The sequence below is a fragment of the Armigeres subalbatus genome, chromosome 2 (assembly GCF_024139115.2).
Source record: "Armigeres subalbatus isolate Guangzhou_Male chromosome 2, GZ_Asu_2, whole genome shotgun sequence".
Taxonomy (NCBI): domain Eukaryota; kingdom Metazoa; phylum Arthropoda; class Insecta; order Diptera; family Culicidae; genus Armigeres; species Armigeres subalbatus.
In genome coordinates this window covers 399075583-399088937 of record NC_085140.1, presented here as the reverse complement: position 1 = coordinate 399088937, position 13355 = coordinate 399075583, and the positions used below count along the sequence as shown (strand labels likewise).

At 39.4% G+C, this 13355-nt stretch overlaps 1 protein-coding gene across 17 annotated transcripts in view; it reads left to right on the top strand.

The window, feature by feature from the left end:
* Positions 1-13355, top strand: part of LOC134213259 (phosphatidylinositol 4-phosphate 5-kinase type-1 gamma) — a 164941-nt gene that overhangs the window by 89891 nt on the left and 61695 nt on the right. For all 17 annotated transcript variants that reach the window (XM_062692123.1, XM_062692119.1, XM_062692118.1 and 14 more), the window contains 4 exons: positions 9568-9927; positions 10008-10150; positions 10248-10422; positions 10483-10817. In XM_062692123.1, the coding sequence (XP_062548107.1) occupies positions 9568-9927; positions 10008-10150; positions 10248-10422; positions 10483-10817 (1013 nt within the window). The remainder of the gene's footprint in view (positions 1-9567; positions 9928-10007; positions 10151-10247; positions 10423-10482; positions 10818-13355) is intronic.

The following is a 13355-nucleotide window of genomic DNA, read 5'->3' as shown; positions in this document are numbered from 1 at the left end:
GAAACCATCCATGGTATAACCAACAAGAGCTCATATCAAGGGCAATATCGATTCTACTGTTGCACAATCATAATCATTGTCATTCCCCAAGCTATTATGCTAAACAGAGAAAATTATCAATCAAACTGTTGCCTCCTAACGTAAAGGATGAAAAATGCTGGCTGTTCTTCGCGCGTTTGAAGAACCAACTTACTGAGAGCGATAGTTCCAAGTTGGTAACTGATTCTCTTGGTCCGAATGCTACAACTACAGTCAAGAAGGTTGTCCCAGTTCAGAAAAAAACATCTCCACTGCCGTACATTTCATTCAAGATCGGAATCGACGAACGTTTCAAAGAATCAGCGCTACACTTTAAAGGGATTTTTGGGGTCGGACATTGTTCTGAAGATGGGTGACATCGCGCCCGAAACCGGTCGACAGAAAGGTAATTTTTAACTCCTTTGACGATTGTAAGAACAATAAGTGTTATGTCTTGTCTCGCGTCGCATCTTTAAGAATCAGCGCTACTTCCATCAAAATGTCCAGCAGGAATCTGTTTTAGACAATGTCATAACTTTGTATAAACTTATGATTCAACTTCTTCTATTTCATTCTCATTACATTCCCCCCTGGGACATTGCCGCCTCGCAGCTTAGTGTTCATTAAGCACTTCCACAGTTATTAACTGCGAGGTTTTTAAGCCAAGTTACCAAACAGGCAAATCCTGACCCAACAAATACCTTCCTCCTTATCCCACTCCGTGGTACTTATGAGGGTGTCGCTAAGTTGGTGGCCTCTCGTTAAGTAAGTACCACATCAACACTTCCTTCTTCTCCCTAGTTACGGTGAAGATAGGCGTGGCCAGGTGTAGTAATCCTCATGCTTTTGTTATTTTCGTTTAAGACTGGAATCAAGGACCACTCCCCTTCTTGATTTCTGATAGCATTCTAGATAAGGATCTCAAAATTAAAACATGAGTATCACTAGTGTCCAATCTACGAATTACACCGTAACAATGCTAATGCTACAGGGAAATCGAGACAATTTCTAACCCGAAAATTGCCTAGACTGGCACCGCGAATCGAACCCAGCCATCCTCAGCATGGTCTTACTTTATAGCCGCGCATCTTACTGCACGGCTAAGGAGGGCCCACATTTATTCAACTATTCTTCGCTTCATATTTCGTTTTCTTGTTTGCTTGTCCGTTATTGTTAGTAAGTTCAGTTTCAATAGTTTTTCATTAGAAAATCAGCTGGAATACTGAATACATGTCAGTTCTACTAGTATTTAGTTTCATTATTGGAGCAATATCGCTTGTTGATGATATCAGAAGTAAATAAACACGTGTCTGCTTTTCATATCCATAAACCTATTTTTTGATAAATCTGAGGTCTAGACTAAGGATTCTTATCGTGATGTCTATGAATCTAATCTGGTTTGAGTGTATTTCATAGTATTGCTAAAATTTCTGTTTTATAAATTTACTTTGCCGTCCTCCTACTTGGGATGTGGAATAAATGTCCTAAGGCTTCGTCATAATTATTGCAATTCATGGATTTCCAAATATCTATTAGTGCTACCTGGCAATAAAAGCGAAACATGTTCTAAGATGTATTTGACGTTCGAAGAAAATTGTAAAGCGTGCATTATAAATAATTCTGATGATTTCTTAGGGTTTCGTGGGTTTACGTTAGGGTTTTCAACAGTTATGAAGTGTCATAAAAAATAAGGAATCATTATTCTGAAGAGGTATAGAAATTTTGGAAAATATTTCTTTCTGATTCTAAAAGAGATTGTTTACAATATTTAAAAAACATTGTTTGGTCATTCTCTGATTCGAAGTGATAAGTCTTAGAATGTTTCTGCTGTGCCCAATACTTACTAAATATAAATTTGAACCATTTGTTTGAGAAACTGCATATGTGACATTTTTGGCCAAAATGAGATTTTCATATATCCTGAATCCTAGTCCAAAAATACGCATTCTGGCAAAAAAAACGAAAAAAAAATTTGTTCGGAAATGTATGAAGAATTTTTCGTTTGTTTGAGAAACTACATATGTACACGCACTTTGAAGAGCAATTATGAAGTACTTCTTGCAGGTTTCAAAGTGTAAGTGCACCAGGAAGTTGAGTTTTGCCAAAAACTATTGAGCTGTATAGAAATCAAAAGTTTCGGTGCCATTTGGTCAAAGACAATTTTTTACTGTTTTCTCTGAATTTTGTGGATATATGCAGTTTCTCAAACAAATGATTCATTTCTAAATGATACAGTGTTCACACTAAAGAGAAATTTTTGACAGGTTTGAGAATCCTTTGGGATTCATCAATTATCTTTGTATGTAATGCGGAATACGTTCAAATAGAAATTGATTTGTTGACATAGTGATGTTTTGTTCGAAAAATTTACTAAATTACGGAAAGGTTTATTGAAGTATTAAATAAAGAACACAAACATGTTAAATTTCAAGTGGCGTAGTTATGTTGAATAGCGTGAGCTGATCTTTTGAATTTGTAAGGACCATCCATTAAAAACTTTTGTGCGAATTTAATGAACTGTTTTGCAGCATATTTAAATGATATCCGACTGATTTTTTGAATCATGTTAATTGTTAATAAAAATTATTTAAAAAAATCGGTATTATTTAAAGTTTAATTAAGCTCGCCCAACCTTTTCAAGTCACGGGCCATTTTTCAGAATGACCATTTGCTAGCGGGCCAGGAAATATTCGGTACATTTTGAAAATAACCAAAGTAAATTTTTCTTTAGAATGGCGTTAAGTTTTGCAGAGCAGCTTAATTAAAAAAAAAAAATAAACACGATATTACTGCGTTTGTACAATATTTTTTGGGCTTATTTTCTTTTTTTTTTACGTGACAGGACATGGAATTGTTGGATTCTTCCCAATACTCAAGGGAGCACCCATAAATTACGTAACGCTCAGAGAGGGGAGGGGTATTGTTGAAATAATGGGATTTCCTTCCGAAGAGAATGAAATCTCTCAAGCAAGGTGTCATGATGGGTTAGCCGACCAACTAACATAACAAATCTTCGTATTTTGCTTCCATTCCCGTTAACATAATTTGGATTTGGTGGTGTTTGAGTTCCCTCGCTTAGGAAAAGTTGATTTTGTTGATAGCGAGCGTCGCTACATCACGAATATTGATCGTTTTTGCACAAAGATCTTTTTTGGTGAAAAAATCAATGTGCAGAGAAATATCACAAATCAACTCTTGTGGCTGATTAGCAATTGATTAACAAATAAACAAATTAACAAATAGCTTTAATTTTCAAGTGTCACAACGCTCGTGTTATTTCCCGTCATTGCCACCATGGAGCTCCACCATTTGCTAGGCCTTAAGCTTTCAAAGAAGTTTTCAACCTCCTTCATACAGGTCTAAACCACATTCCTCAGGTCTATACCGGTCTTCAGATGATCATAAATGCCGCTCATGAAGATAGCTACATGCGTCTTTTTTTTACATTGAGCATTTTCATCGATTGTGAGCAGGTAGAATCAGAAGTAAATCACGTAACGTAATTTTATCTTCTGTGAGAACTTTATCTAGTCACCGTGCTTTACTAATTCTACTGAAGGAGGCTTTTTCTTTAGAGTATACAATATCGCCAACAGCCGATTTGCATTCCCTAACAAGTTCTCCGTCCTGGAAAGGTTGCATCCGAATTGCCAAAATCTCATTAACAGCAGAACTGGCCCGTGCTGGATTATTCGACTCCGTGCTAGCACAGATTTATTTTTTTAATCAGTAATAACCTACAGTATATATTAATAAATAATAAGATGGAGCTTTTCAAGCCCATAAGAAAAATTTTCGAAGGAGATATGAAGATTTTTTCTTACACACCGCGGGCCACAAAAAATGAAGCGAAGGGCCGCATCCGGCCCGCGGGGCGTACGTTGGGCAGCCCTGATTCAAACCTTACACTCTACAACGACATACTCGATACTTTGCCAAACCAGTGATCATAAAGCCATATGTGATGCAATGATTGCAAAAGAATTTTAATAGAATTTCCTATCTGAGTAAGGAAATATTTATATGATACGAATTATCACAAATTCCGCTTCTCTAAGCTCTTGGGCCGAAAGAAGTTCTGCTGGTCTTCTATTGTGCGAATTACCTTTAGAAGCTTTTTTGTCTTGTCGGGTATTTTTATCACTGCGACTATTTTTTGATCTATTGTAATCAGGGAATCAATAATTCGAGCAACGCCTAACAATTTACCTTTTGTCATCAACAGAGTTTGTTACTGACAAACGCACCTCGCAACAATTCTTTATCAGAGTCCGAACACAATATGACAAGAATCATTTGCCTTGCATGCTCTGATATTTCCGAGAATACGATGCTATTTTTGTAAACGGCTTTAGATTCTCGAATATCTCCATAAAAGCAGAAACTGCGATAGCATAAAACCGAAATTTGCTGTAGAGATAATGCAAAAGAACGGGATGCAAAGTTAGCAACAAAATTGTCTCTTTTTTTGTTGCTGACAAAAATGTCCGGATCTTTGTCATTATTATCTCCGACAAAAACAAAGCTTTGTCGTTGGTTCTCTTTTGTAGCTAGTTTCGCATGCGCATCCGAGTAAAATTGATTCCCTGATTGTAATAAATCCCCCTTTTTTTAGCTATATCATTATGGCGTATCGCTTTTGGAAGTGAGCGCCATTGTTTGACTAACAACTTCTCCCCAACACGGCTCAGCTTTCGGAATGAAATGCACCACCGAATTGTGATTTGTTCTACCAACCTCAAGTGGTTCTATAAGCCCTTGATGAAGAACTTTCTTCTTGTTCGAAAAATTGCCGAACAACTGTATAATGGATGCTCCGAATCTTCTTTTTCTATATCACAGAAGCGACACAGATCTTTTGAAGTTTTTCTATAAGCTGACTTGTAATGAAATCCGTATAAGTGCTTAGGTTTTTTTTAGATAATTCTAACATGTTGCGAGTAATGGAAACATTTGGAGTGATAAGCGTTTCGATTGCCTGGCATTGGTTGTGTTCCTAAAATTGATTTCTATTTTCATAGATTCATAGAGCTTCATACGAAAAGAAGAAGTTGGAAAGCTGCAAACCGACCTGTTCCGGTCCTGTAAACCGACTTGATGATCCGAGTCTCGCCAGCATATCGGCTTTTTCGTTACCATCTATTGCACAGTGTCCAGGAACCCAATATAGATTGACTTGGTTACGACAATACAATTTTTGGAGGGACTGTTTTGAAGTGCACTTTAGAGCATTCAAAGCTGCTTGGCTGTCGTACATTATGCATATATTTGAGTGTCTGTAAACATATTACAGAACTCTCTAGAATGGATTATTTTAGGTAACTCATTTTGCACTCACCGCATCAAAACAAAGACGCTACTGTATATGTAGGTTAACATGCGAGAGGTTTTTCATAGCGGCAGTTTTTGCTTTTTCATTAATCCATTGCGTAAACATTCGCTTGGAATAGAGATGGCCAACTTCCCATGGGAATCGATATGTCTATCCCAGGGCTATCGTCAGTATAAAACGTAAACGTAAAGCATTTAGTGCACTTGATGATGTACTGCTGATTGCACCTGTAATTAAGATGGTCGCTAATCGTTGAAGTTTTTCGAACTCTATCTGAGCAATTTTATCTTTCGTCTTTGGCCACCAGACCAACGAACCATAGGTAATTCTTGGTTTTACTGTCGCTGAATATATCCAATGGGTCATTTTTGGCTTAAGCCCCACTTGTCTACCAAAAGTTCGTTTACTAATCCATAGAGCATTTGTCGCTTTATTAATAGTGTGTTCTAAATGCTTGTTCCAGTTAAGTTTGCTATCGAGAACTACGCCAAGGTATTTGACTGTATTTGAAAGTTCCAAACGTGTACCTTTCAATATCATGTTGTTTAGTAAGAATTTCCTCCTACGCGTAAAAGGCACAATAGTGGTTTTGGAAGGATTTACACTAATCCTTCTCTATCGCACCACGTGGAGACATGGCAGTTTGTATTCTGTTGGTAATGCGTAACGATAATGTCATTGGATTTCCCTCGTACTATTATGACAATATCGTCAACGAAACCAATTACTTCGATGCCCTGGGCTATCCGGTATTTGAGAAGATGATCTACTATTAAAGACCACCGTAAAGGTGATAATACCCCCCTTTGATTGCTCTAACACTAATGTGAGAGTTGCCGAGGTTAGCTGATATTTCTATTTTTGTTAACATTTCCTTAATCCAATCTACAATGCATTTATCGAAACCACGATTGCCGACATTGCCTTTTTTAATGAAAATAATTAAAAGTGTTGTCTCAAAAGCTCCCTCTATATATAGGAAAAAAGCAAGAAAAATTTCTTTTGCTTCAAAAGATTTTTCTGATTTTGTAGCAACTGCATGTAATGCGGTTACTGATGATTTACCTTCCTGATAAACGAATTGGTAGAAGCTTCATCAAACGCATCCGATCCGAATACGAAAAAATCTTCTCTAAATACCAATCGTTGAAATTTACGTTTGCCGAAACTGTGCCACCTGCTGTACCCCGTCTTTCTTCCTCTGCTTCTTGATAGGATATCCTTCGGTGAAATCCCTCTGGAAATCAAATCCGCTGGGCAAGGATGTTAACGATCATTCAGTAAATTGCGTTCGATCATTTAGTAGTTTGTTAATAACACATTCCAGAAGCTGAATTTCAAAATTTATTGTATGGTGGACTTCTAGTGCGAAGGTTTTTCTACAACTCTGCCTAATGGTTCGTTGTTTGAATTCCACTAGTAACGGAGTTATAGCTATAGTTTCAGTAATTTAGACTAAATGATAACAAAATTCCTATCTTTTAGTTTGAGTTACTGCAACTAGCGCTCTAACTCCGTTAATAGTTGAATTCTAATAACGAACCATTAGGCAATGTTGTAGAAAAACCTTCGCACTAGAAGTTCACCATACAACCTATTTTGAAATTCAGTCAGGAATGTGTTATTGACAAACTACTAAATGATCGAACGCAAATTACTGAATGATCGTTAACATCCTTGCCGCTGGGTTCTCCTTGCCAGAAACATGCCGCCATGGTGATCAATCTGCTATACTTTGGATTTTCGCTACTCTATTCGCGGATGACAGTAACTAAACCAAGAGATTTTGATGAATCTTGACTCCTGATGTAGACACATCCGCCATATGCCTTAGTAGAAGCCATATGCCGTAGAAGAAGAAATTCTTGGTCTTCGTCGTTTCGAATCTTCCACAAGAACTGCATTAGGATTTTACCTGTCGTGATTGCTGGTCAAATAAACTAGCGATCACTGATAGAACTTGTCGTTTGGTGGGTTGCGTCGCTGATTTCCATGCTGGGAAGGACAACTGAAACCTCAGTTGGTCAAGTCAAACCCAGTGTCTTAACAGCAGGATCAAAGTCTAAGTTGATTTCCTCCGTCACACAAATTGGCAGATTCCCTGCTGGTACACCTTGCAGCACTTTCTGATGATACGATGCTCATTTTTGTAGCTTGAAGCTTCCCTACCCAGCCAACACAAAGCTGGTACAAAGCGCGCGTTGCAAGGAAGGGCGCCGGTTTCGTCTCGTACGTTACAGTGTTGAGATTGTACACGCCCACGGGATCTGCAGGGTTCAAACGCCAGAAAATACATTGCAGTGACCTCTTCCACGCAGACTTGTTGGAGCATTTTCTCTACATGCGGCCACCTACACGGCATGGTCGATCGTAAGTTCTCCTGTACGATCGGCTCTACTAGAAGCGTGTTGTTGAGCAAGACACCGGATGACGTCTTACACGATGCATTAAACACAACACGGTCTTTTGTAGTTGTGCTAGCTTCCTTTAAGACGTCGTTTCACAAAATTTCCTGATTCCCCCGGTTGGGAAAACATGACCCAAAAAACAGCCCATGACCTGAAGCAGGCATAATTATGCCAAACATCATTACGCCTAATCTCTATTATGCCTAACGTCTTAATTACGTTACAAAACGTCCTTATGCCTAACGTTGCTGACCCGAGGAAATTCATGTTCTGCAAGGAAGTCGTATCTCGCGAACGGACCAATGCAGTGATCTGATGCTTGACTTCCGATATTGCATGACCAATACCGAGTACTGAGATATCTACCTTCTCTTCTTTCTGTGACTTGAAGCGTTGACTTAACCGTTCGGCAATGAAATTTCTCTCGGAGCCGAAATCCATGAGAGCACGGCCAGGGAATTGTCTACCCTCGTCCTCTTCCACGATAAACGACCGTAGTAGCCAGCAAAACCTTGGAGCAGAACAGTTGAGTGGATCCAGACACTGTTGCTTGGATGGCTGCCATGTTGACCACTTGGGAGGATGAAGGAATGGGTGTGTCGTCAGATTCCGTTCGTCGAGGAGAACTGTTATTTCCAGCTGCAGTGACGGATTCTGATGATCGATTGTACTTTCGGAAAGCTTCCTTTTGCACTACAAAAGATGGTGGAGGGACTTCTGTAAATGTAGTTTTGGAGAAGTTCCCGGTATTGAGAGGTGTCTGGCGCTGGAGGATCTCCCCTGAAATATTTTTTTTAAAGATTTAACTATCTAAACCAAAAATAACAACAATTTTAATAGACTATTTCTCGCTTAACTTTTCAAAAGGACCTAAGTAACATTTTTTTCATGAATAAATTTGAATAGCGATATCAACAGAACAACATGAAAGCTATTGATTGTAGTATTCAAAATAATGTATGAAAAAATGTTGCTTAGGTCCTTTTGAAAAGTTAAGCGATTTCCTTTCAAAAATACTGCACTCTATTATACTCAAACTATGAGACAGCGTTTCAAAATTTAGCAACCTATTTGCAGAAACAAAACTTAACTTTCTATCAACATAAATAGCTACTTTGACACCTATCAGTAATTACAAAGGAATGCCTTTCCTCGGTTCTTGTTCTTTCATTGGTGCTATAATCGAACCGTTCACGCTGAATAATTAATATTAATTTTGAAATAATCCTACACAAGATTCTTAGAAGCCGACAACAAAGAACAATTTTTATTCTCAGACTGGCTGTGCATTATGGCAATTGGTTTTGCTTATTTTCGATGACGACGGTTCACTTCAATAAAATATCTCCATTACCCACCTTCCATCGACAACAACGACGACTGTCGGAATTTCGTCGCGTTTTTCCTTATCAAAATCATCGACCGCAAGCAACAACTGAAATATGTGTGATCCAGTCGATTCACCCACCGCCCAGTTCGTCGCGACATGGGACTCCTCATTTATTATTAGCTAATGAAATGCATTTGGGTTAGACGAGAGGATACTTCTGACAAAGTATTTCTTTTCCTCGATTCAGCAGTGACGACGGGGGGCGATAAAATATTCATGCGATTGCTATGTTTGCTGTAGCGTGTTCAACTAAAGGACGGGAAGCTAATGATTTTCTTGGGCGTGGCAGTGTTGCCAACTATTACCTAGTGGGGCCGGTCCACTGGAGTTACTATTTCCCATCCAGTTATAATCCTCGATACAATTATCATTTGCGCTAATGCTCGACTCTCCCTTTCTCTTCTCTTTGAATTATACAGATGTCGGCGGACCAGGCCCTGGCCTCCCGGCCGCACAGGCCCAAGTCGGACAAGGAACGCAAGATTGGCCATCGGCGGGTGGGCGAGGGCGGCGAAATTACCTACAAGAAAATTCAAACCACCCAGATTATGGGCTCGATCCAGCTGGGCATTCAGCACACAGTGGGCAGCCTGGCCTCGAAACCCCGCCGAGATCTGCTGATGATGGACTTTTGGGAGCTGGAGACGATATCGTTTCCCCCGGAGGGCTCCAGCATGACCCCGGCGCACCACTTTAGTGAGTTTAAGTTCAAAATCTACGCTCCGATAGCTTTTAGGTACTTTCGGGATCTGTTCGGCATCCAGCCGGATGATTTCATGGTGAGTTTTCCGAAACGATGCACTCTTGGCTTGTGTTTGCATTTTGCGATTCATGAACGTTTTCTGTTTTCGCATTGCAGATGTCAATGTGTTCAGCCCCACTGCGGGAACTCTCGAATCCGGGTGCGTCCGGGTCGATATTCTATTTAACCGATGACGATGAGTTCATCATCAAGACTGTGCAGCATAAGGAGGGTGAATTTCTGCAAAAACTGTTACCAGGGTACGTTATTTTTTCAGACCCGAAATGAATTGGTTTTAGAAGGTTAATTATGCACAGTAACAAAAAATGTATTTTTTGGCGACGTATTTTCTTCCAGATATTACATGAATCTAAATCAAAACCCCCGCACGTTGTTGCCGAAATTTTTCGGCCTGTACTGCTACCAGTGCAATAGTAAAAACGTTCGACTAGTGGCCATGAACAACTTGCTGCCGTCATACGTGAAGATGCATTTGAAATATGATCTGAAAGGGTCAACCTACAAACGAAAGGTAAGCCCCATCCACCCGGAAGAACTGCAACCTACTGGAAAACTCTATCCCTTCCGACAGGCCAACAAAGCGGAACGTCTGAAACCGTCGCCCACCTACAAGGATCTGGACTTCATGGAGCACCACCCGAACGGTATCTTCCTGGAGGCAGACACGTGCAATGCGCTGATCAAAACCATCCAGCGGGACTGTCGGGTGCTGGAATCGTTCAAAATCATGGACTACTCGCTGCTGGTCGGGGTGCACAATCTGGACCAGGCCCTGAAGGAGAAACAGGAAGCGGCCGCCAAGGCCAAATCCGAAGGGGAATCCGACTACGAGGACGCACCGGAAGCCGACCAGTACATGGTACAGGAACGGGAAGAACAACGAACGACGGCCCTCAATCGAAGCAGGTGAGTGCGAAACGTGTGGCGATGTTGTGGAAGTACAGAATCGATGTTTGTACCGAGCGCACCGTATTCAGCCATCAGGTCATTTTGTTGGGTTATGGCTTGGTCTTGGCGCCCAAGAAAGCCACCGCTGTTACTCGTATTGGTTTATACTGCAATCGTCCGCTGCTTAGTTTTGCTTGAAGAATTAGTGTGTTTCATTTTTGGAAGTGCGTTTTCTGATGGCTGAAAGCGATTCACATATATACACTTTGATGTGCTTGCATTCGTTACAAAGCATGATGAACTTGCTTTGAAGGATTGTAATTTTGTTTCAAAATATTGCACCTACACTGAAACAGAAGAATTGGAGTAACACAGGTCATACTTATTATATACAACACAATCGGGACTTGTATTTTTCTCAAACAATTCCAACACAACAGATTAATATATTATTTTACGTATTTTATATCAATATTCGTGTACAATCTATAAATTTCTTTCAATCATGTTGCTTGTATTTGTATTTGAAGGTTTGTGCAAATATTTAATTTAACCGTTACGTGGATCTAAAATATGTATAATTAACAACGAAAAGACTAGTGAATCATGATACATTTTTTACTTAAAAAAATGTTGCAGAATACACCCGGTTCTTTTTTTTACACAGGGGATGCGTTCCGTGTAAAAAAAGTTTTTAGTTCAAAATTTGAAAATTCGTGAAAAAAGTTTTTATCATGCAATCATGGATCAAATTTGCAAAAATTTTGAAAGGAAACAGAATCGGATGTAAATATGTTTTCATCATTTGCATTTTGTTTTAAATAATGAGATGAGTATATTACTTCTGCTTTAAGTTAGAAGCATTTTACAATCATATGAAAATGCTAATATCATCCTCCTAACTTAGACCGATGACATACTCACGCGTGTGCGTGCGCGAACGCGTCCAAGACAAAAGAATTTCTCTTGCTGATATTCTGCTTTACGAGTGCTTGGACGCGCTCCGCATCGCTCGATGCGTCAGTATGTCATCGCCCTTAGACCTACTTTTTTTTTTTGATAGAATTAGAGGCAAAAGTATCCTAACATGTTATGAATTTTCAGAACATTTTATTATTTTTATGTTTGTTTCGCTACTCAAAGAATACTAGGTCTTAATAATTGGTTTAGTAATAACGGCCTTGCACACAGTTAATATTTGTTCAAAAAAGCTCTATTAAATGTATAAGACATGCTGCGTATTTTTCTCTAAGTTATATTTAAGTTCGTTTGAGAAAGAAGGCACGAAATTTCTGAAAACTTCAAATAGGTAGGTGGTGCTTTATTAGATTTCCATTGGATGCTTGGGCGTAATTGACGAGCCAAGAGTGCGCAGGAGGAATAAGTTTCCACCAAATTGTGATTATAAGTACCGTGAAGTTTCCTAATTCCACTCAGCAAAGGCGACAACTAACTCCATTCATACCATTCGTTTTCTATGGCGTGAACGACGATAGGCACTGTGTATTCTCTACTGAAAGGAATATGGGCATTTTACGGTACACACATACATACAAAAAATACCTTCACTAGTAGAGTATGGAGCCGGCAATTTTGAACTCCCAGCAAAACGAGGGATGCATTGTGCCGTCGTTTAGCAGTCCACATGGGAATGAAGAGACTTTCATCTGCTATCAGGACGGTGGCATGATTGGCAATTCTCTTTGCCCTCTGATTTAATTAGGTTTAATCGAACTAGCTGAAAGATTTCTGAAAGTTTTTACAATACGTGGGAAGATTTATTAGTAAGCAAATTGAATTTTCAAAGGTTCTTCTTCTTCTTATTGGTGTTACATCCCCCACTGGGACATTGCCGTCTCGCTGCTTAGTGTTCATTCAGTACTTTCACAGTTATTAACCGCGGGTTTTCTAAGCCATGTTACCATTTTTGTATTCGTATATCATGAAGCTAACACGATGATACTTTTATGCCCAGGGAAGTCGAGACAATATCCAAACCGAAAATTGCCGGGAATCGAACCCAGTCACCCTCAGCATGGTCTTGCTTTATAGCCGCGCATCTACAAAGGGAAGGATAATCCAAGCGTAATATGAGAGCTGTGCAAAAACTAATGTATTTTGAAAGCCTGAATGTTATTTATGGGCTGCAAAGTATTGTCGTCATTAGTGGCCATGAGATTCTTCTTCATAAAAGAGCAACACACGAAAAGGATGATATGAGATATTTTTGCATATGCGTTAAGAGATTTCAATACCACATTTTTATCTGCTTTTGTAAACAGAAATTCAAACGTCGATTCGACGAATCGGACAGCAAATCAACAGAGAAATAGACTTCCAACTTAGAACAAATTATTATCACGAAAACATTATCGCCCAATGCTAAATGTGCTGTGAATAAACCAATCGGCAATCAGATGCCAGTAGTGTGCAAATGTCAAACACAAGCGAAATCGATGAGAGCGCTATTGGTGGCCGATACACCACCTATAAAAAATTGTATTCAACGTTGAAAAGGTGAACGAAGGAACATGTGTTGAGTGAGACGTCTGTTTC